We start from the raw sequence: 21761 nt of genomic DNA, 5'->3' as shown, positions 1-21761 counted from the left end.
CGAATGTTTTTATTTATGTAAATTATAAGTTTAAGGCTTCCTTCTCGTCCCACGGATGTTTCGCCATCTTTCACGCGCCATCTGTAGTCCAGCTCCGAGTGCCAATAGGCTGGCCAATAATGGCTGGTGATGGATCCTCCAGCTGTCGCGGGTGACCTTATTTCCTCCTCCCTATAGAAGCCGGCGCATCCTCTATCTTCGCTCCTTCACCAGCTGCCAAGTAGCTGGTGAAGGAGGAGTCCTCAATGGAGAGCTCGTCGGAGATCGAGCGATGTCCCATGTTCCTTCCCACTGGCATTCTCTAGTGGATCTCCTCCAGCGCTTCAACTATTCTGCGGATTTGCCCCGTTGTGGTATTGCTTCCTGTCGGTCAAGTTCCACAATAATGGGCAACAGCTTTGATTAGGCGTCCTTTTTCATCTGCACTGACCTCCTTTAGCCGTTTTTGGTGTTTTTCTTCCATTTTTAATTTTTAAATTCCCCACCGCTTCTGCACGAACACCGCCAAAGATTAAATTTCTTATTCTTTGGGCCGCGGCTAACGGCGTTCATCGAAAATTCACTCGCGAAATCTGGTATTTTTACTGGTATTTCCTTAGCTCATCTGAGTACCGCGCTGAAAGACAGACCCGATGAAAAGCTTTAGCCGCCTGTTTGCCTCTCGCTCACTCCTATGGTTAGCTCGCGGTTTTCGTCGATGTGAGTACTAGGCTTAAGGGACCAAAGGGAAATGGAAATATGCAAGCAGCAAAATGAGATTTAAATGCGCCACGTACCGGTGGTAGACAGATTTAAGCGTTATGGGCGTTAGAGTGAGCGTGGCAAATTTTTGGATCAATCGATAGGTACTGACGAGACCAATATATTTCTGTTAAAATTTTTATCTAGCATGAAAATTGTGGACGCCACAGGCTTGGGCGGCTTGTGGGCGTTAGAGTGGGCGTGGCATATTCGCATAACAAACTTGCGCTGCGTACAAGGCTACGTCTTTGATAGTTTCCGAGATATCCACGTTCATACCTACGATTTTTTGAAGTTTTTAGGCGGTTTGTGGGCGTGGCAAACTTATTTTTGGGTCAATCGATAGGTATTGACGAGAGCAATACATTTCAGTTAAAATTGTTTCTCTATCATCAAAACTGTAGGAGTCACAGTTTTGGGCGGTTTGTGGGCATTACAGTGGGCGTGGCACTCTGCTGAAACAAACTTGCGCTGCGTAAGAAGCTGAGGAATCTGCACGCCAAATCTCAATAGCCTAGCTCTATAGTTTCTGAGATCTCAGCGTTCATCTGGACAGACGGACATGGCTAGATCGACTCGTCTGGTGATCTGCCTGTTACATACTTTCCGACGAATCTAGTATACCCTTTTATTCTACGTGTAACGGGTATAAAAATGCAGTGCAGATGAAAAAGGACGCCTAATCCAAGCTGTTGCCCATTATTGTGGGACTTGACCGACAGGAAGCAATACCACAACGGGGCAAATCCGCAGAATAGTTGAAGCGCTGGAGGAGATCCACTAGAGAATCCCAGTGGGAAGGAAAATGGGACATCGCTCGATCTTCGACAAGCTCTCCATTGAGGACTCCACCTCCACCATCTACTTGACAGCTAAAGCGGAGACGGAGGACGCGCCGGCTTCTATAGGGAGGAGGAAATAAGGTCGCCCGCTAAGGGACAGCTGGAGGAGCCACCACCAGTCATTATTGGCCAGCTACGAGCTGGACTACAGATGGCGCGGGAAAGATGGCGAAGCATCCGTGGGACGAGAAGGAAGCCTTAAACTTCTAACATTCATAAGTAAAAACATTTGTCGAAAATTTCATTTATTTTTACTTTAATTTCTTTGTGCACCAGCAGACTCTTCTTTTTTAAATTGCTCCAATTGATTTGTTTTCCGTTTGGCAACAAGCCCAGCTGCTTTGCGGGTGAACTTAGAAAACTTCGGTCACACTACAAAAAATAAGATTTTTCGACTAGTGAAACTCTCAGCCGATCTGAGTACTAGGCTTTAATTTAGAACCAAGGAATGAAAAAACCTTGGAAGGGTTGGGTTCAACTGGTGGTGTAGGCTCCATCGGCGGTATGGATTTTTTCCTTGGAGATTTCTCGATGGATCGACAATGGAGTTCCTGCGCCAAAGCTTTGGCCGCTTGCTCAGCATTATTGGGTGATTCAATCCCGTCTTTTTTGAAGCGAGGATCTATAATGGTTGGATCGTTTTTTTCATCCTGGCGTGTAACGTAGGTTGGCGATGGAAGCTTCAATGGAAACGAGTTCGTTTTTAGGTCAGGTAGCTTCAATAAATGGTATCACCAAAGAAAAGGTTGGATACTTTCCGCCCGAAATAGTTTTCGTCGCCTGGTCAAAAGGACGCAGCAACAAACAAAGCTCCTTCATTCCGCAAAGAGTTGTTGATAATATATCAAAATATCAATATATCGATATCGCCCATTAAAAATGAAACGTACAAAATTAGCGGTGAAAATTATGTCACTATAAGTATGGTGATCCCGATAATTTCACTATTAATAAAAAGAACAAATTTTTTCTGGTTTCGGATGACGAAAACGCAGTTGACCTGTCCGATGACTTCATGGAAGCCCATAATAGGTCAATTTTAAAAGGCCTTTTAATGTGTTCCGACAGTGAGCTAAAGTTTTACCTTAGCTTGCTGCAATCATCATGGGAAAGTAATCCAATAATTCCCAAAGTAATCCGAATTCCCATAAGGCAGCTATGCCGGGACTGTCTAAGCTCGCTCTGAGGTATATCATAACACCTGGGAGTTCAGTGCCTTCAGAGCGTCTTTAGTCCTCTATAAAATGCGTAATTTGTGATACCCGCATCCAAATGACTGACATTCACATAACGCAACGCGTATTTCTAAAATCTGTTAAAGCCACATATTGACACTAAAATATTAACACTAATTTATGTTACTTTTAAAAAACAAAAATTTCAAATTTGTATGTATAATTCTTAAAAAAAAACTCGAATCTCATATTTAATATGTATAATCTTAAAAATTGTTGAGTCTCATATTTATGTTTGCTGTATAAAAGTGGAATCTTTTGAATATATTGTTATGATTCATTAAAATATTCTAATTCTTTTTATATATCATTTGACATTTTTTTTAAAACGGGGAATATCATTCATACGATATTTTAAAAATATTCGACATCTAAATTGGTGATGTGACAAAAACATCGATTGTCTAAAAAAACATCGATGTTTCTAAAAAAATTTAAAACATCGATGCATCGATGTTTCGTGTAAGTATTAGTGAGTCGTGCCGAAAAAATTCCATCTCTACTCGAGTAAGTTGTCAGATTCTATGGTGATGAATACCCGACGGTAGAGCTGGAATCGATGTTTCGATGTTTTTCAGAAAAAAACATCGATGTATCGATACATCGAACTTTTTTTTGGGTGTAATTTTGAAAAATGTTTTTACCTCATATTATATTATAAACGAATACCACAAATAAATCCAATGTGTAAGTTCATTATAAAAAAATTATGCTTTACTTGAGATCCATTGTTTTCTGTTTTTGTTTCCTGCAAATTCAAGGTGAAACTTAAACTACTCGTTCAACACAAAAATTAAAATTAAATCACAATTCAATTAAAAATAAAATAAATAACAATATCAAGTTCTTCTCAAAAAAATAAGAAAAAAGTAACATAACTAAAACTAAATTATCCAATTATTTTTGTTTAGAAATAAAATCATATTGACATTTTTTGGTTTTAGCGAGCTTCTCTTCTCGCTAACAACTAGTCCAGCTTTACTGAACATCCTCTCACTTTCAGTAGAGGTGGCCGGTACGCAGAAGTATTTAAAAACGCATGTTTTGAATCCGGCGTCATTTGATATCTATTGTCAGAAGAAATTGGATTTTAAGGTGGTTACCAATTAAATTGTTATTTTTTGAACCTTCCAATAATCCAAAGGGTTTTGGGCAGGGTCCAAATTAATCGCATTCAAGTATTTTCGCAAATCCAATATGGAATCCACGCGACCGCTTTGAATTTTTTGAGTTTGATTAGTTTGTAAAAAACTGAATAATAGGTTGGACTCTGCTGTGGATTCTGGTGTTGGCGGGCTTGAAAATGCAGAGGATTTTGTTGGAGCATTTATGAGCGACAGATCATCCTCCAACGATTTAACCCCTTGGGAGAAATTAAATGGATTCCAAAATCCCTCCTTTTTGAAGCGAGGGTCTAAAATTGTGGTCATTCGTGTTACCGTACGATTTTCATAGGGGACCACTCTTTTATTGACCCCTTGAAGTATGTCATCACAGACATCTTGACACACCTTAGTCTGGAGTTTAGTTTTCATGCCTGTCAGATTGTGTAAAATGCCACAAACAACCGGAATCACTGAAGACACTGTCACAGAAGTACTCGAAGATGTGTGTACCGTTGCATGCTCAAAAGGTAAAGGTATTGCCTTTAAATCCTACAGAATGGATATTTCATCAGATGTTAGCGGCATTAACCATTTGGGCGTGTTTAGTAGCACACTTGCGATGGCAACCTTTGTATCCAAAAATTCAGTCCACCATATAATAGGCGCTGTTCCATCTTGTAGGACATTCTTGCTTTAAACTATAAGGACGTTCGCGTTCCTGGGCCTCTTTAAACTTGGCATACGCAATTGTGCTACTTTTAAAAAACGAAACAATGCGCTTACACTTTTCAAGAATGGGCTTAACTTTTTCTGTAGCCAAACAGTCCTGGACAGTCAAATTGATTGAATGCGCAAAGCATGGAATATGTCTTATTTGCAGTATCTCGGCGTTAGCGAGTGACCATTGCAGTGACCTTTCCTAAAACTCTCCATTCCTCGAGTACTGTGCGTATAGAGTTTGCAATATTTTCAGAAGAATGGCTCGTTTCGTCGAGGAGCTTTTCAGTGGACAAAACAGCGTTGCGCAATTGGAAATCCTCTATTATAAAATGGCACGTCACAGTAACGTAGCACTCGTTGGTCCTGGAGGTCCAGCAATCTGAAGTGATTGCACAGTGCTTTATGTTTTTTAAAAAGGCGCACAATTTGGCCTTCTTTTCATTGTATGCATTTGCCATCGAAACATTTCTTAAGGTGGTCCGTGAAGGCAATTCATACCTTGGTTCAAGGAGGCTTACAAAATTGCGGAAGCCTTTATTTTCCACCACTGAAAAAGGGCGCAAGTCTGAGGTAACGTAGTAGCATAAGGCACTGTCCAATTTTTATTTGCGGTTCGACGACGGTTCGTATTTTTAGTCAATGAATGACAGAATTGAGGGCGTCTGTCTTTGTGGCAATTCGCTTATTGTTAAAGTCGGATAAATGGCTTTTAAGTGGCAAGATAAGTTTGTCGTATTGCCGCTTGTTTGGTAGGTTTTACCACATTTTATGCACTTGGCTGTCTTGCCATCAGCCGATTTGTCAAAATAGTTCCATACAGAAGATTGTCCATATTTCTTCCGCTTATTTGGGACCGTACCTTCTTTCTTTTGACAGGCAACTATATTGGACAAAAAAAACATTACAAATCATATACATTCATATTCTAATTACTCTAATTACCATTGCTGTTCTGCTCTTTCAAAGTCTTCTCCATATCGAAGCGCCGCCAACACCAATATTTGTCGAAATCTATACCAATTTGAACATATATTTTAGTTTATTTTACTTAATTGATCAAAAATGTGCTTAGCTTACCAAGATTCTTTCCTGCCAAGTAGTGATGGGTAAAGAGGAAACATCGAACATCGACATTGAAAACCTCGATGTTTCCCGAGTTTTGGAAAACATCGATGTATCGATACATCGCCGATGTTATTTCCAGCTCTACCCGACGGTAGGCAAAGAAATACTAAGTATACCAAACCATGGTCCCAAACAAAACCCTACATTTGCCCACCTCTAGTTGCCTATGCAATACCTGTTTGAAAAGCTGGGTTAAGCCATAACACCATACTCCACTCTCCACATCTCACCTAAATAGGCTTTTAGCAAAGCATTGGTAGTACTAGAAGAAGACCACAAAAAGTTATAAGCTTCTATAAATCGATCGTTGGTCAATCCAATTGGGAGATATGAAGTATTGTTGTAAAAAACTAGTTTAAAAATAATATTTCTAAAACTGCCCCAAGAAGAATGATGGTAGACCTCGAAAAATAAGTCAAAAAAAAGTTATAAGATTTTAAAATTTTTTTAATTAAACTTGTTTCATATATCCGTGTCTTTAGTTATATATCCAGTTGCGCTTAACCAATTTAGGTGATACATGTTTTAGTACACAACTATAATGTCGCCTTTGAATTTTCGCAAAAAATTAATAAGCTACATTGAGTATATTGTTAGCTACAACTACATTTGGAGACACTAAGGCCTCTGATGATATAGGAAAAACTCAACACAAATCCCACGACATTTTTCCGTTTGTCAACAAACCCAGCTGCTTGACAGTAAGACCGTGCTTAAGCCTAGTACTCAGATCGGCTAAGAGTTTCACTAGGGTAACTTTAAATTGCTTGTGCAAGTATTCGAAGCCTTTAAAATTAGATTCTAAATTGGTGTAAAATTTTCAAAAATTAATAGTCTGTTTTTCCGTAACAATAGACATTTTCAATATGACTTCTGTTGGAATTTGCATGTTCAAATGTACAAAAGTCACATGGATACCCAGTCGTAAGTTGCGAAACGTGTTTTAAAAAAACATAGTTCTGGGTCGTACCTTTTTTACGCAAAACAGCACGCATGCAAATTTTCCAAGGCAAATGTGCGTGCTGGGTGCATTCTATTGCGGTGCCTTCTATAAGTGTTTCAGAATAATGCATCCAGAAGCATGCCCAAACACCCGTTTCGGGAACGTATTCCGAAACAAATAGTTCGGGGTCGTATCTTTTTTACGCAAAACAGCACGCAAGTTATCCAGCTCATGATCCCAGCCTCTTTACCCAATTTATAAACAAACTCTTCATATACAATTCTTAGCTGAGAACGCTTTCCAGCTCGAGCGCCCAGCCGCCTTACCCAAGTCGTAAACAATTTCTTATAAACAATTCTTAGCTGGGATCCCCTTACTCAGCGTTCCCACAGAATCCCAATTAGCTCCCCCACTTCAATCGAAGTTCATTATTAAGATTCAATTGCGCCGCAGTCCTCCTAACATAAACTAAGCTGGGTCCAGCTAATGTAAACACAAGCATCCGGTCAACACCCGGCGAGCCCCAAAACTGCAGCGTAATCCGTTTGGCAATTGAGCAGAGAATTAGATCATCCGATTTCCCGACTCTCTTGAGTCCAACCCTTGTCCAACTCTTAATGAGTTCCCCAATTCTCTTAAACCGAGGTTTGATTATCAGATAAGCGGCCCTTGGCCAGCAGTCCGTTTTTGCATCCGAGAAGATCGGTTGTATAAGAAGTTAATTGTGAACCGCCAAGAATAAAAGTCGATACTAAGGAAGTGTTGTGAAGTTTAAACTTAGTGAATAAAAAATGAAAATTAATTTTTTTTAAATAGTTCACGAGTGAAGTAATTAATTTGCATGCAAATTTAACTAGCAAATGTGCGTGCTGGGGGCAGTCTTTTGGGTGCCATCTGGGTGTATTTCAATATAGTGCATCCAGAAGCATGCCCAAACGGGATTTCGGGAACCTAAAAATAGTTCTGGATCGTATCTTTTTTACGCAAAACAGCACGCATGCAAATTTAACTAGCAAATGTGCGTGCTGGGGGCAGTCTTTTGGGTGCCATCTGGGTGTATTTCAATATAGTGCATCCAGGTGTATTTTAGAGGGAATGTAAAAAAACCAAACTCAAACCCGAAGCCCATTTTTTTACAATCGTCTTTTTTCGGTACTGTTCTCTTGACAAACAAATAATAAAGACAAAAGGGAACACGCAAGGAAGCGCGCGGTTTTTCTTGTCTCTTGCATTTCTCGTCAGTTGCATTTTTAGTTCTGAAAAGTGAAGTTCGTGCCTCGTGTTTTGAAAAAGTTTGTTGCTTTCTGCCACCAATTTTACATCAATATTTTCACAGGTAAGCAAAGTGTAGATAATTTAGTTCAATATGAGCACAACACAGTTCAATATGAACATAACAGAGTACATGTACATTGAACATTCAAACTAAAAACAAATTAAATTAATAAAATAATAATTATTTGAATGTAAATCGTACAAACAACAGTGTTAATGTGACAAAATAAATATATTGTATATTTGTAATATATATACACATGTTTCAAAATATATAATATTAAATTTCCTTTATATCTTTCAGAATCGCAAGAAATGAATGGGCACACCAAGGACTGAACTGCGTAAATGATAAAAGTACATCAACAAGAAGGAAGCAGCAAAGCCCCGTACAGAAGGAGAGTGACTCCGATCAAAAATTAGTTGAGTTCTTGAATATTGAAATAAAAAATAAATATGAAATAGAAATCCTGTCTTATGTATTCCTGGGGAAAACTTCCAGATATTTGATTTTTGAATGCTTCTAGGTGCATTCCTGGGTACATGTTACAGGTGCATTAAAAAAGAGTACACCCAGAAGGAGTTTAGTATGTTGCTTCCAGGTGCATTAAAAAAGAGTGCACCCAGAATGTGTTTAGATTGTTGCTTCCTGGTGCATTAAAAAAGAGTACACCCAAAAGGTGTTTAGTATGTTGCCTCCAGGTGCATTAAAAAAGAGTGCACCCAGAATATGTTTAGTTTGTTACTTCCTGGTACATTCCAGGTATATGCTTCTAGAAGCATGCAACGGGTGCATTCTTTTTTGTCCCGCACCCTTGTAAAAAGAATGGACAGACTCATCACTTCCGGAACACTTTTTTGATGCCATTTCATAATGAAAGAACGCATGCTGGAATGCTGTCACTTACGACTGGGTAGACGCACAATCCGATGGACCAAGCTTTTGTCTTGGTTTCCTTGGAAACCCAGTCGTAAATGACAGCATTCCAGCATGCGTTCTTTCATTATGAAATGGCATCAAAAAGGTGTTCCGGAAGTGATGAGTCTGTCCATTCTTTTTACACGGGTGCGGGACAAAAAAGAATGCACCCGTTGCATGCTTCTGGAAGCATATATCTGGAATGCACCTGGAAGTAACAAACTAAACACATTCTGGGTGTACTCTTTTTTAATGCACCTGGAAGCAACAAACTAAACACATTCTGGGTGAGTTCTTTTTTAATGCACCTGGAAGCAACATACTAAACTCCTTCTGGGTGTACTCTTTTTTAATGCACCTGTAACATGTACCCAGGAATGCACATAGAAGCATTCAAAAATCAAATATCTGGAAGTTTTCCCCAGGAATACATAAGACTGGATTTCAATTTCATATTTATTTTTTATTTCAATATTCAAGAACTCAACTAATTTTTGATCGGAGTCACTCTCCTTCTGTACGCGGCTTTGCTGCTTCCTTCTTGTTGATGTACTTTTATCATTTACGCAGTTCAGTCCTTGGTGTGCCCATTCATTTCTTGCGATTCTGAAAGATATAAAGGAAATTTAATATTATATATTTTGAAACATGTGTATATATATTACAAATATATAATATATTTATTTTGTCACATTAACACTGTTGTTTCTACGATTTACATTCAAATAATTATTATTTTATTAATTTAATTTGTTTTTAGTTTGAATGTTTAATGTACATGTACTCTGTTATGTTCATATTGAACTAAATTATCTACACTTTGCTTACCTGTGAAAATATTGATGTTAAATTGGTGGCAGAAAGCAACAAACTTTTTCAAAACACGAGGCACGAACTTCACTTTTCAGAACTAAAAATGCAACTGACGAGAAATGCAAGAGACAAGAAAAACCGCGCGCTTCCTTGCATATTCCCTTTTGTCTTTATTATTTGTTTGTCAAGAGAACAGTACCGAAAAAAGACGATTGTAAAAAAATGGGCATCGGCAACCTTCGGGTTTGAGTTTGGTTTTTTTACATTCCCACTAAAATACACCTGGATGCACTATATTGAAATACACCCAGATGGCACCCAAAAGGCTGCCCCCAGCACGCACATTTGCTAGTTAAATTTGCATGCGTGCTGTTTTGCGTAAAAAAGATACGACCCAGAACTATTTGTTTCGGAATACGATCCCGAAACGGGTGTTTGGGCATGCTTCTGGATGCATTATTCTGAAACACTTCTAGAAGGCACCGCAATAGAATGCACCCAGCACCCACATTTGCCTTGGAAAATTTGCATGCGTGCTGTTTTGCGTAAAAAAGGTGCGACCCAGAACTATGTTTTTTTAAAACACGTTCCGCAACTTACGACTGGGAACCGCTAAGGGTAACGGGACCATCGTGCTTCTTCTTCTCATCTTCTCGTCGTCCTTTTGATCTCTCGATATTCTCGTTCACTTCTGTTCTGGCAGCCAGAATAGAATATTCTCGTTCACTTATATTCTGGCAGCCAGAATAGAAGTGAACGAGAATATCGAGAGATCAAAAGAACGACGAGAAGGTGAGAAGAAGGTGAAGAAATTAAAAAATCCACCAAACGATACAACAAAGTGACAGTGATCGTTAACAACAATTAAGTTTAATTTAATAAATGAAATAATCCATTTAAAGGTGAATTTAAAATAAAGGTGGACCGAAATCTTAAACCAAACAAGGAAGAACGCTATAGTCGAGTACCTCGACTATCAGATACCCGTTACTCAGCTAAAGGGACCAAAGGAAAATGGAAATATGCAAGCAGCAGAGCGAGATTGAAATGCGCCACCTACCGGCGGTAGACAGATTTAAGCGTTGTGGGCGTTAGAGTGGGCGTGGCAAAGTTTTTCTTGGATCAATCGATAGGTATTGACAAGACCAATACATTTCAGTTAAAGTTTTTTATCTAGCATGAAATTTGTGGGCGCCACAGGCTTGGGCGGTTTGTGGGCGTTAGAGTGGGCGTGGCACATTCGCGTGACAAACTTGCGCTGCGCTCAAGCCTACGGAATCTAAATCTGAAATCCCATTTCTCTATCTTTGATATTTTCCGAGATATCCGCGATCATATTTACGATTTTTTGAAGTTTGTGGGCGGTTTGTGGGCGTTCAAGTGGGCGTGGCAAACTTTTTTTTAGGTCAATCGATAGGTATTGATGAGAACAATACATTTCAGTTAAACTTTTTATTCTAGCATGAAAACTGTAGGAGCCACAGTTTTGGGCGGTTTGTGGACGTGGCACTCTGCTGAAACAAACTTACGCTGCGTAAGAAGCTCAGGAATCTGCACGCCTAATCTCAATAGCCTAGCTCTTATAGTTTCCAAGATCTCAGCGTTCATCCGGACGGACAGACAGACGGACAGACAGACGGACAGACAGACGGACAGACAGACGGACAGACGGACAGACGGACATGGCTAGATCGACTCGGCTAGTGATCCTGATCAAGAATATATATACTTTATGGGGTCGGAAACGCTTCCTTCTGCCTGTTACATACTTTCCGACGAATCTAGTATACCCTTTTACTCTACGAGTAACGGGTATAAAAAGATACAAGAACACAAAATAAAGCAAAACCAGAAGCTATAATTTGTTTCATATTATTTTCCCACCAATTTTCCGATCGTTCCTATAGCAGCTATATGATGTAGTCGTCCGATTTTGATAAAACTTAATTCGAAATTCAAAACTAATTAAAAAAAATGTCATTTCCAAGCTTAAGAGGTTTCATGTTAAAAAAAACACCGAAGCTATAATTTGTTTCATATTATTTTCCCACCAATTTTCCGATCGTCCCTATGGCAGCTATATGATATAGTCGTCCGATTTTGATAAAATTAAATTCAAAAAAAATTCAGAGCTAGCACGAAAATTGTGGGCGCCACAGGCTTGGGCGGTTTGTGGGCGTTAGAGTGGGCGTGGCAAACTTTTTTTTAGATCAATCGATAGGTATTGACAAGACCAATACATTTCAGTTAAAATTTTTTATCTAGCATGAAAATCGTGGGCGCCACAGACTTGGGCGGTTTGTGGGCGTTAGAGTGGGCGTGGCATATTCGCGTAACAAACTTGCGCTGCGCTCAAGCCTAGGGAATCTAAATCTGAAATCCCGTTTCTCTATCTTTGATATTTTCCGAGATACCCGTGTTCATACTTACGATTTTTTGAAGTTTGTGGGCGGTTTGTGGGCGTTAAAGTGGGCGCGGCAAACTTTTTTTAGGTCAATCGGTAGGGAACAACACATTTCAGTTAAAATTTTTGTTCTAGCATCAAAACTGTAGGAGCCACAGCTTTGGGCGGTTTGTGGGCGTTGGAGTGGGCGTGGCACTCTTCTGAAACAAACTTGCGCTACGCAGGAATCTCAGGAATCTGCATGCCTAATCCCAGTATTGTAGCTCTTATAGTTTCCGAGATCTCAGCGTTCATACGGACAGACGGACATGGCTAGATCGACTCGGCTAGTGATCCTGATCAAGAATATATATACTTTATGGGGTCGGAAACGCTTCCTTCTGCCTGTTACATACTTTCCGACGAATCTAGTATACCCTTTTACTCTACGAGTAACGGGTATAATCACCGAAGCTATAATTTGTTTCATATTATTTTCCCACCAATTTTCCGATCGTTCCTATAGCAGCTATATGATGTAGTCGTCCGATTTTGATAAAACTTAATTCGAAATTCAAAACTAATTTAAAAAAATGTCATTTCCAAGCTTAAGAGGTTTTATGTTAAAAAAACACCGAAGCTATAATTTGTTTCATATTATTTTCCCACCAATTTTCCTATCGTCCCTATGGCAGCTATATGATATAGTCGTCCGATTTTGATAAAATTAAATTCAAAAAAAATTCAGAGCTAATTAAAAATTTTATTTCCAATTTTACGATCGTTCCTTTGGCCGCTATATGATATAGTCGTCCGATTTTGATAAAATTAAATTCGAAATTCAGAATGAATTAAAAAATGTTATTTACAAGCGTAGGAGGTTGTATGTGAAAAAACACAGAAGTTATAATTTGTTTCATATTATTTTCCCACCGATTTTACAATCGTTCCTATGGCAGCTATATGATATAGTCGTCCGATTTTGATAAAATTTAATTCGAAATTCAGAACTAATTAAAAAATGTTATTTCCAAGCGTAGGAGGTTATATGTTAAGGAACACCGAAGCTATAATTTGTTTCATATTATTTTCCCACCAATTTTACGATCGTTCCTATGGCAGCTATATGATATAGTCGTCCGATTTTGATAAAATTAAATTTGAAATTCAGAACTTATTAAAAGATGTTATTTCCAAGCGTAGGAGGTTATATGTTAAGGAACACCGAAGCTAGAATTTGTTTCATATTATTTTCCCACCAATTTTACGATCGTTCCTATGGCAGCTATATGATATAGTCTTCCGATTTTGATAAAATTTAATACGAAATTCAAGACTAATTAAAAAATGTTACTTCCAAGGAAAGGAGGTAATATGTTAAAAAACACCAAAGATATAATTTTTTAACATTTTTTTTCCGATTATTCCTATGGGAGCTATAAGATATAGTTGTCCGATCCGGCTGGTTCCGACTTATATACTACCTGCAAAAGATATAAGACTTTTGGGAAAGTTTCAGCGCGATAGCTTTAAAACTGAGAGACTAGTTTGCGTAGAAACGGACGGACAGACGGACAGACGGACATGGCTAGATCGACTCGTCTAGTGATGCTGATCAAGAATATATATACTTTATGGGGTCGGAAACGTCTCCTTCACTGCGTTGCAAACTTTTGACTGAAATCATTATACCCTCTGCAAGGGTATAACAAGAAAGGAAGTTAGCTTTGGCAAGCCGAAGCTTATATACCCTTGCAGCTATAATTATTAAATTTAAAATCACAAAAAATTATATTCCCAACAGTATAAGATAATATGTCAAAAAACACCGAAGCTATAATTTGTTTCATATTATTTTCCTACCAATTTTCCGATCGTTCCTATGGCAGCTATATGATATAGTCGTCCGATTTTGATAAAACTTAATTCGAAATTCAGAACTAATTAAAAACAAGGAAGAACGCTATAGTCGAGTACCTCGACTATCAGATACCCGTTACTCAGCTAAAGGGACCAAAGGAAAATGGGTTATGCAAGCAGCAAATGCGCCACCTACCGGCGGTAGACAGATTTAAGCGTTGTGGGCGTTAGAGTGGGCGTGGCAAAGTTTTTTTTAAATCAATCGATAGGTATTGACGAGACCAATACATTTCAGTTAAAATTTTTTATCTAGCATGAAAATCGTGGGCGCCACAGATTTGGACGGTTTGTGGGCGTTAGAGTGGGCGTGGCACTCTTCTGAAACAAACATGCGCTGCGCAGGAATCTCAGGAATCTGCATGCCTAATCCCAGTATTGTAGCTCTTATAGTTTCCGAGATCTCAGCGTTCATACGGACAGACGGACAGACGGACATGGCTAGATCGACTCGGCTAGTGATCCTGATCAAGAATATATATACTTTATGGGGTCGGAAACGCTTCCTTCTGCCTGTTACATACTTTCCGACGAATCTAGTATACCCTTTTACTCTAGGAGTAACGGGTATAATCACCGAAGCTATAATTTGTTTCATATTATTTTCCCACCAATTTTCCGATCGTTCCTATAGCAGCTATATGATGTAGTCGTCCGATTTTGATAAAACTTAATTCGAAATTCAAAACTAATTAAAAAAAATGTCATTTCCAAGCTTAAGAGGTTTTATGTTAAAAAAAACACCGAAGCTATAATTTGTTTCATATTATTTTCCCACCAATTTTCCGATCGTCCCTATGGCAGCTATATGATATAGTCGTCCGATTTTGATAAAATTAAATTCAAAAAAAATTCAGAGCTAATTAAAAATTTTATTTCCAATTTTACGATCGTTCCTTTGGCCGCTATATGATATAGTCGTCCGATTTTGATAAAATTAAATTCGAAATTCAGAATGAATTAAAAAATGTTATTTACAAGCGTAGGAGGTTGTATGTGAAAAAACACAGAAGTTATAATTTGTTTCATATTATTTTCCCACCGATTTTACAATCGTTCCTATGGCAGCTATATGATATAGTCGTCCGATTTTGATAAAATTTAATTCGAAATTCAGAACTAATTAAAAAATGTTATTTCCAAGCGTAGGAGGTTATATGTTAAGGAACACCGAAGCTATAATTTGTTTCATATTATTTTCCCACCAATTTTACGATCGTTCCTATGGCAGCTATATGATATAGTCGTCCGATTTTGATAAAATTAAATTTGAAATTCAGAACTTATTAAAAGATGTTATTTCCAAGCGTAGGAGGTTATATGTTAAGGAACACCGAAGCTAGAATTTGTTTCATATTATTTTCCCACCAATTTTACGATCGTTCCTATGGCAGCTATATGATATAGTCTTCCGATTTTGATAAAATTTAATACGAAATTCAAGACTAATTAAAAAATGTTACTTCCAAGGAAAGGAGGTAATATGTTAAAAAACACCAAAGAAATAATTTTTTAACATTTTTTTTCCGATTATTCCTATGGGAGCTATAAGATATAGTTGTCCGATCCGGCTGGTTCCGACTTATATACTACCTGCAAAAGATATAAGACTTTTGGGAAAGTTTCAGCCCGATAGCTTTAAAACTGAGAGACTAGTTTGCGTAGAAACGGACGGACAGACGGACATGGCTAGATCGAATCGTCTAGTCATGCTGATCAAGAATATATATACTTTATGGGGTCGGAAACGTCTCCTTCACTGCGTTGCAAACTTCTGACAGAAATCAATATACCCTCTGCAAGGGTATAATGACTCTACTAATAAACAAAACGATAATGACATACGGAAAGGACAGCGTAATTACCAAGGAAACAAACAAAACAATAAGGAACAATGCTTTACGAATATTTATATCCGGGCTAATGGATCTATCTCAGAAACTCTTTTCTCATTAAATCCACCAAATCTGGTGGATGCTTTGGCAAAGGTCCAAGAATTAGAATCAAACAATTTCCGTGCTCAATTTGCAAACAGGTTTAATGGATTTAAAAATGAAAATAAATATCAGGGAAACAACTTACGATTTTATCAAAAACGACAGAACAATAATACTAATAAAATGGGAAATAATTGGAGTAATAACCAGAATTATAATTGGCCACAAAAGGGAAATTTTTGGCAAAACGATAATCAAAACAAGGGACAACGCTATAGTCGAGTACCTCGACTATCAGATATCCGTTACTCAGCTTAAGGAACCAAAGGGAAATGGAGATATGAAAGCAGCAAAGCGAGATTTAAATGCGCCACCTACCGGCGGAAGACAGATTTAAGCGTTAGGGTAGGCGTGAAAAATTAATTATTCAATACAATAAGTTAGCCGCGTACTTTGCTCTCTCTGAGCGCCGGCAGTGCCATTTTCTTTGCCGCTAAGTTCGGCCGGCAACTATTTACATACACACACATACACGCGTAGAAACATTTCGCCTTGTCTGGCTCTGACGTCATAGCCTTTTTTCTTGGGAGGTTTGTGGGCGTTAGAGTGGGCGTAGCAAAAGACTAATACATTTCAGTTAAAATTTTCTATCTAGCATCAACAACGTAGGAGCCACAGTTTTGGGCGGTTTGTGGGCGTTAGAGTGGGCGTGGCAGTCTACTGAAACAAACTTGCGCTGCGTAAGAAGCTCAGCTTTCATAGTTTCCGAGATCTCAGCGTTCATCCGGACAGACGGACATGGCTAGATCGACTCGGCTAGTGATCCTGATCAAGAATATATATACTTTATGGGGTCGGAAACGCTTCCTTCTGCCTGTTACATACTTTCCGACGAATCTAGTATACCCTTTTACTCTACGAGTAACGGGTATAATAACAATCAAAAGCAACAAGTCGTCGAGCCAATGGATGTTGATCCATCGATTCAACTCCAGAATAAACCTAGTTACAATCGGCATCCGAATAATAATTGGCAGGCAAATAATAATCGAGGTAGATACAATAATAATTATTATCAAAATAATAATCGATCAAATTACTATCGCGCTAATCAAAATAGAGAGCAAACTCAAGCTCAGAAAAGGGAACCAAGTGGAACACTAAATCAGCCAGCTAATAAAGTAACCAGATTAAATAATATCAATGAAGATAATTTTTTAGACCAGATTCCTACAGTGGAATGCCTTATTTAAATAGGATAGACCGAAAAACCAAGAAGCAGTTAAAGATTTTAATAGATACAGGAGCCACTGGTTGTTATATAAAAAATTGCATTTTCGAAAATAAAAACAAGGAAGAACGCTATAGTCGAGTACCTCAACTATCAGATACGCGTTACTCAGCTAAAGGGACCAAAGGAAAATGGAGATATGCAAGCAGCAAATGCGCCACCTACCGGCGGTAGACAGATTTAAGCGTTGTGGGCGTTAGAGTGGGCGTGGCAAAGTTTTTTTTAAATCAATCGATAGGTATTGACGAGACCAATACATTTCAGTTAAAATTTTTTATCTAGCACGAAAATTGTGGGCGCCACAGGCTTGGGCGGTTTGTGGGCGTTAGAGTGGGCGTGGCAAACTTTTTTTTAGATCAATCGATAGGTATTGACAAGACCAATACATTTCAGTTAAAATTTTTTATCTAGCATGAAAATCGTGGGCGCCACAGATTTGGACGGTTTGTGGGCGTTAGAGTGGGCGTGGCACTCTTCTGAAACAAACATGCGCTGCGCAGGAATCTCAGGAATCTGCATGCCTAATCCCAGTATTCTAGCTCTTATAGTTTCCGAGATCTCAGCGTTCATACGGACAGACGGACAGACGGACATGGCTAGATCGACTCGGCTAGTGATCCTGATCAAGAATATATATACTTTATGGGGTCGGAAACGCTTCCTTCTGCCTGTTACATACTTTCCGACGAATCTAGTATACCCTTTTACTCTACGAGTAACGGGTATAATCACCGAAGCTATAATTTGTTTCATATTATTTTCCCACCAATTTTCCGATCGTTCCTATAGCAGCTATATGATGTAGTCGTCCGATTTTGATAAAACTTAATTCGAAATTCAAAACTAATTAAAAAAAATGTCATTTCCAAGCTTAAGAGGTTTTATGTTAAAACAAAAAAGGAAGTTAGCTTCGGAAAGCCGAAGCCTATATACCCTTGCAGCTATAATTATTAAATTTAAAAACACAAAAAGTGATATTCCCAATAGTATAAGATAATATGTCAAAAAACACCGAAGCTATAATTTGTTTCATATTATTTTCCCACCAATTTTACGATCGTTCCTATGGCAGCTATATGATATAGTCGTCCGATTTTGATAAAATTAAATTTGAAATTCAGAACTAATTAAAAAATGTTATTTCCAAGCGTAGGAGCTTATATGTTAAGGAACACCGAAGCTAGAATTTGTTTCATATTATTTTCCCACCAATTTTACGATCGTTCCTATGGCAGCTATATGATATAGTCTTCCGATTTTGATAAAATTTAATACGAAATTCAAGACTAATTAAAAAATGTTACTTCCAAGGAAAGGAGGTAATATGTTAAAAAACACCAAAGATATAATTTTTTAACATTTTTTTTTCCGATTATTCCTATGGGAGCTATAAGATATAGTTGTCCGATCCGGCTGGTTCCGACTTATATACTACCTGCAAAAGATATAAGATTTTTGGGAAAGTTTCAGACCTATAGCTTTAAAACTGAGAGACTAGTTTGCGTAGAAACGGACGGACAGACGGACATTGCTAGATCGACTCGTCTAGTGATGCTGATCAAGAATATATATACTTTATGGGGTCGGAAACGTCTCCTTCACTGCGTTGCAAACTTCTGACTGAAATCATTATACCCTCTGCAAGGGTATAACAAGAAAGGAAGTTAGCTTTGGCAAGCCGAAGCTTATATACCCTTGCAGCTATAATTATTAAATTTAAAATCACAAAAAATTATATTCCCAACAGTATAAGATAATATGTCAAAAAACACCGAAGCTATAATTTGTTTCATATTATTTTCCTACCAATTTTCCGATCGTTCCTATGGCAGCTATATGATATAGTCGTCCGATTTTGATAAAACTTAATTCGAAATTCAGAACTAATTAAACAAGAAAGGAAGTTAGCTTCGGCAAACCGAAGCTTATATACCCTTGCAGCTATAATTATTAAATTTAAAAACACAAAAAATGATATTCCCAATAGTATAAGATAATATGTCAAAAAACACCGAAGCTATAATTTGTTTCATATTATTTTCCTACCAATTTTCCGATCGTTCCTATGGCAGCTATATGATATAGTCGTCCGATTTTGATAAAATTAAATTCGAAATTCAGAACTAATTAAAAAATGTTATTTCCAAGCGTAGGAGGTTATATGTTAAAAAACACCGAAGCTATAATTTGTTTCATATTATTTTCCTACCAATTTTGCGATCGTTCCTATGGCAGCTATATGACATAGTCGTCCGATTTTGATAAAATTTAATTCGAAATTCAGAACTAATTAAAAAATGTTATTTCCAAGCGTTGGAGGTTATATGTTGAAAAACACCGAAGCTATAATTTTTTTCATATTATTTTTCCACAAATTTTCCGATCGTTCCCATGGCAGCTATATGATATAGTCGTCCGATTTCGATAAAATTTAATTCAAAATTCAAAATTATTTAAAAATTGTTATTTCCAAGCTTAGGAGTTTATATGCTAAAAAACACCAAAGATATAATTTTTTTTCATTTTTTTGTCCGATTATTCCTATGGGAGCTATAAGATATAGTTGTCCGATCCGGCTGGTTCCGACTTATATACTACCTGCAAAAGATATAAGACTTTTGGGAAAGTTTCAGCCCGATAGCTTTAAAACTGAGAGACTAGTTTGCGTAGAAACGGACGGACAGACGGACAGACGGACAGACGGACAGACGGACATGGCTAGATCGACTCGTCTAGTCATGCTGATCAAGAATATATATACTTTATGGGGTCGGAAACGTCTCCTTCACTGCGTTGCAAACTTCTGACTGAAATCAATATACCCTCTGCAAGGGTATAAAAATGTTATTTCCAAGCGTAGGAGGTTATATGTTAAAAAACACCGAAGCTATAATTTGTTTCATATTATTTTCCTACCAATTTTCCGATCGTTCCTATGGCAGCTATATGATGTAGTCGTCCGATTTTGATAAAATTAAATTCGAAATTCAGAACTAATTAAAAAATGTTATTTCCAAGCGTTGGAGGTTATATGTTGAAAAACACCGAATCCATAATTTTCTTAAATTTTTTTTCCTATAATTCCTATGGGAGCTGTAAGATATAGTTGTCCGATCCGGCTGGTTCTACCTGCAAAAGATATAAGACTTTTGGGAAAGTTTCAGCCCGATAGCTTTAAAACTGAGATACTAGTTTGCGTAGAAACGGACGGACAGACGGATATGGCTAGATCGACTCGTCTAGTCATGCTGATCAAGAATATATATACTTTATGGGGTCGGAAACGTCTCCTTCACTGTGTTGCAAACTTCTGACTGAAATCAATATACCCTCTGCAAGGGTATAATGACTCTACTAATAAACAAAACCATAATGACATACGGAAAGGACAGCGTAATTACCAAGGAAACAAACAAAACTGTTCACGTCAAAAGGGCGTTTAATTTCAGGAGGCAGTGTCGAGCGGCAGTTTTATCCAGATGTCTACATCTCGCGCGCTTGCACTGCCGTCCGCTCTCCCTCTCCATCTCTCCCCTAAGTCTCCGCTCTGCTCTGGAGCGCTTAAGTTAAGTTAGGCTTAGGCAGTTCATGTTTCAAAGTGTACTAATAAACACCTACGCTCGTCGCGTAAAAACCCCAAAAGTACTCCCGTGTTTTTTGGGTACCATTCAGTCTTGGGGCTTCAACTATTTTCATCGATCAAGCCGCACCGCCCCAACAATTTGGTCCAGTCGAAGCCGGATTTCAAAATTTTTGGATTTTCCTCTCCTGGAGTTTTCTTTGATTTTGTCCCAGCAGGCTTGAACCGCTCCAGATAAGTTCCACTTACTATAATTGCCGGTCATACGCCAGTTTTTCGAACCCTATTTCGACTAACTTTCTGTATGATATATTGTCTAAGTCCAAAAGTGATTAATCCGACGCAACGGCATTTAACATATGTATTTCGATTCCGTTACTTGTGCCCGACAATATTCCAGTTATTTCAGTGCTACTATTCAACAAAAATATTTCTCAAATATATTTATACCCGTTACTCGTAGAGTAAAAGGGTATACTAGATTCGTCGGAAAGTATGTAACAGGCAGAAGGAAGCGTTTCCGACCCCATAAAGTATATATATTCTTGATCAGGATCACTAGCCGAGTCGATCTAGCCATGTCCGTCTGTCCGTCTGTCCGTCTGTCCGTCTGTCCGTCTGTCCGTCTGTCCGTCTGTCCGTCTGTCCGTATGAACGCTGAGATCTCGAAAACTATAAGAGCTACAATACTGGGATTTGGCATGCAGATTCCTGAGATTCCTGCGCAGCGCAAGTTTATTTCAAAAGAGTGCCACGCCCACTCTTACGCCCATAAACTGCCCAAAACTGTGGATCCTACAGTTTTGATGCTAGAATAACAATTTTAACTGAAATGTATTGTTCTCATCAATACCTACCGATTGACCCAAAAAAAAGTTTGCCACGCCCACTATAACGCCCACAAACTTCAAAAAATCGTAAATATGAACGCGGA

At 38.2% G+C, this 21761-nt stretch overlaps 1 protein-coding gene across 2 annotated transcripts; it reads right to left on the bottom strand.

The window, feature by feature from the left end:
* Positions 1 to 3510: 3510 nt before the first annotated feature.
* Positions 3511 to 5766, bottom strand: LOC119562375. Of its 2 annotated transcripts, XR_005221817.1 has the most exons (4): positions 5722 to 5766; positions 5587 to 5655; positions 3946 to 5524; positions 3511 to 3885 (listed from the first exon to the last, which is right to left on the bottom strand). XR_005221817.1 is itself a non-coding variant. In XM_037875537.1 (2 exons), the coding sequence occupies exons 1-2, from the start codon at positions 4351 to 4353 to the stop codon at positions 3703 to 3705; spliced, it is 591 nt and encodes a 196-aa protein (XP_037731465.1). In that variant the 5' UTR covers positions 4354 to 4470; the 3' UTR covers positions 3511 to 3702. The 2 variants fall into 2 exon arrangements, 1 of the variants encoding a protein (XP_037731465.1); XM_037875537.1 differs by lacking the exons at positions 5587 to 5655; positions 5722 to 5766 and having other exon boundaries at positions 3946 to 4470.
* Positions 5767 to 21761: the final 15995 nt, after the last annotated feature.

Source organism: Drosophila subpulchrella, unplaced genomic scaffold (assembly GCF_014743375.2).
Source record: "Drosophila subpulchrella strain 33 F10 #4 breed RU33 unplaced genomic scaffold, RU_Dsub_v1.1 Primary Assembly Seq43, whole genome shotgun sequence".
In the NCBI taxonomy this organism is placed as follows: Eukaryota; Metazoa; Arthropoda; class Insecta; order Diptera; family Drosophilidae; genus Drosophila; species Drosophila subpulchrella.
Note: the sequence above shows the minus strand (reverse complement) of the source record. Positions and strands in the feature narration are given on the sequence as shown.

What these genes read in the sequence shown, in the direction of transcription:
- LOC119562375 (XM_037875537.1), bottom strand. Translation starts at nt 4,353, where the DNA reads ATGAAAACTAAACTCCAGACTAAGGTGTGTCAAGATGTCTGTGATGAC. An exon ending in ACCCTTTGGATTATTGGAAG is followed by an intron (nt 3,886 to 3,945) that starts GTTCAAAAAATA and finishes TTCTGACAATAG; the next exon opens with ATATCAAATGACGCCGGATT.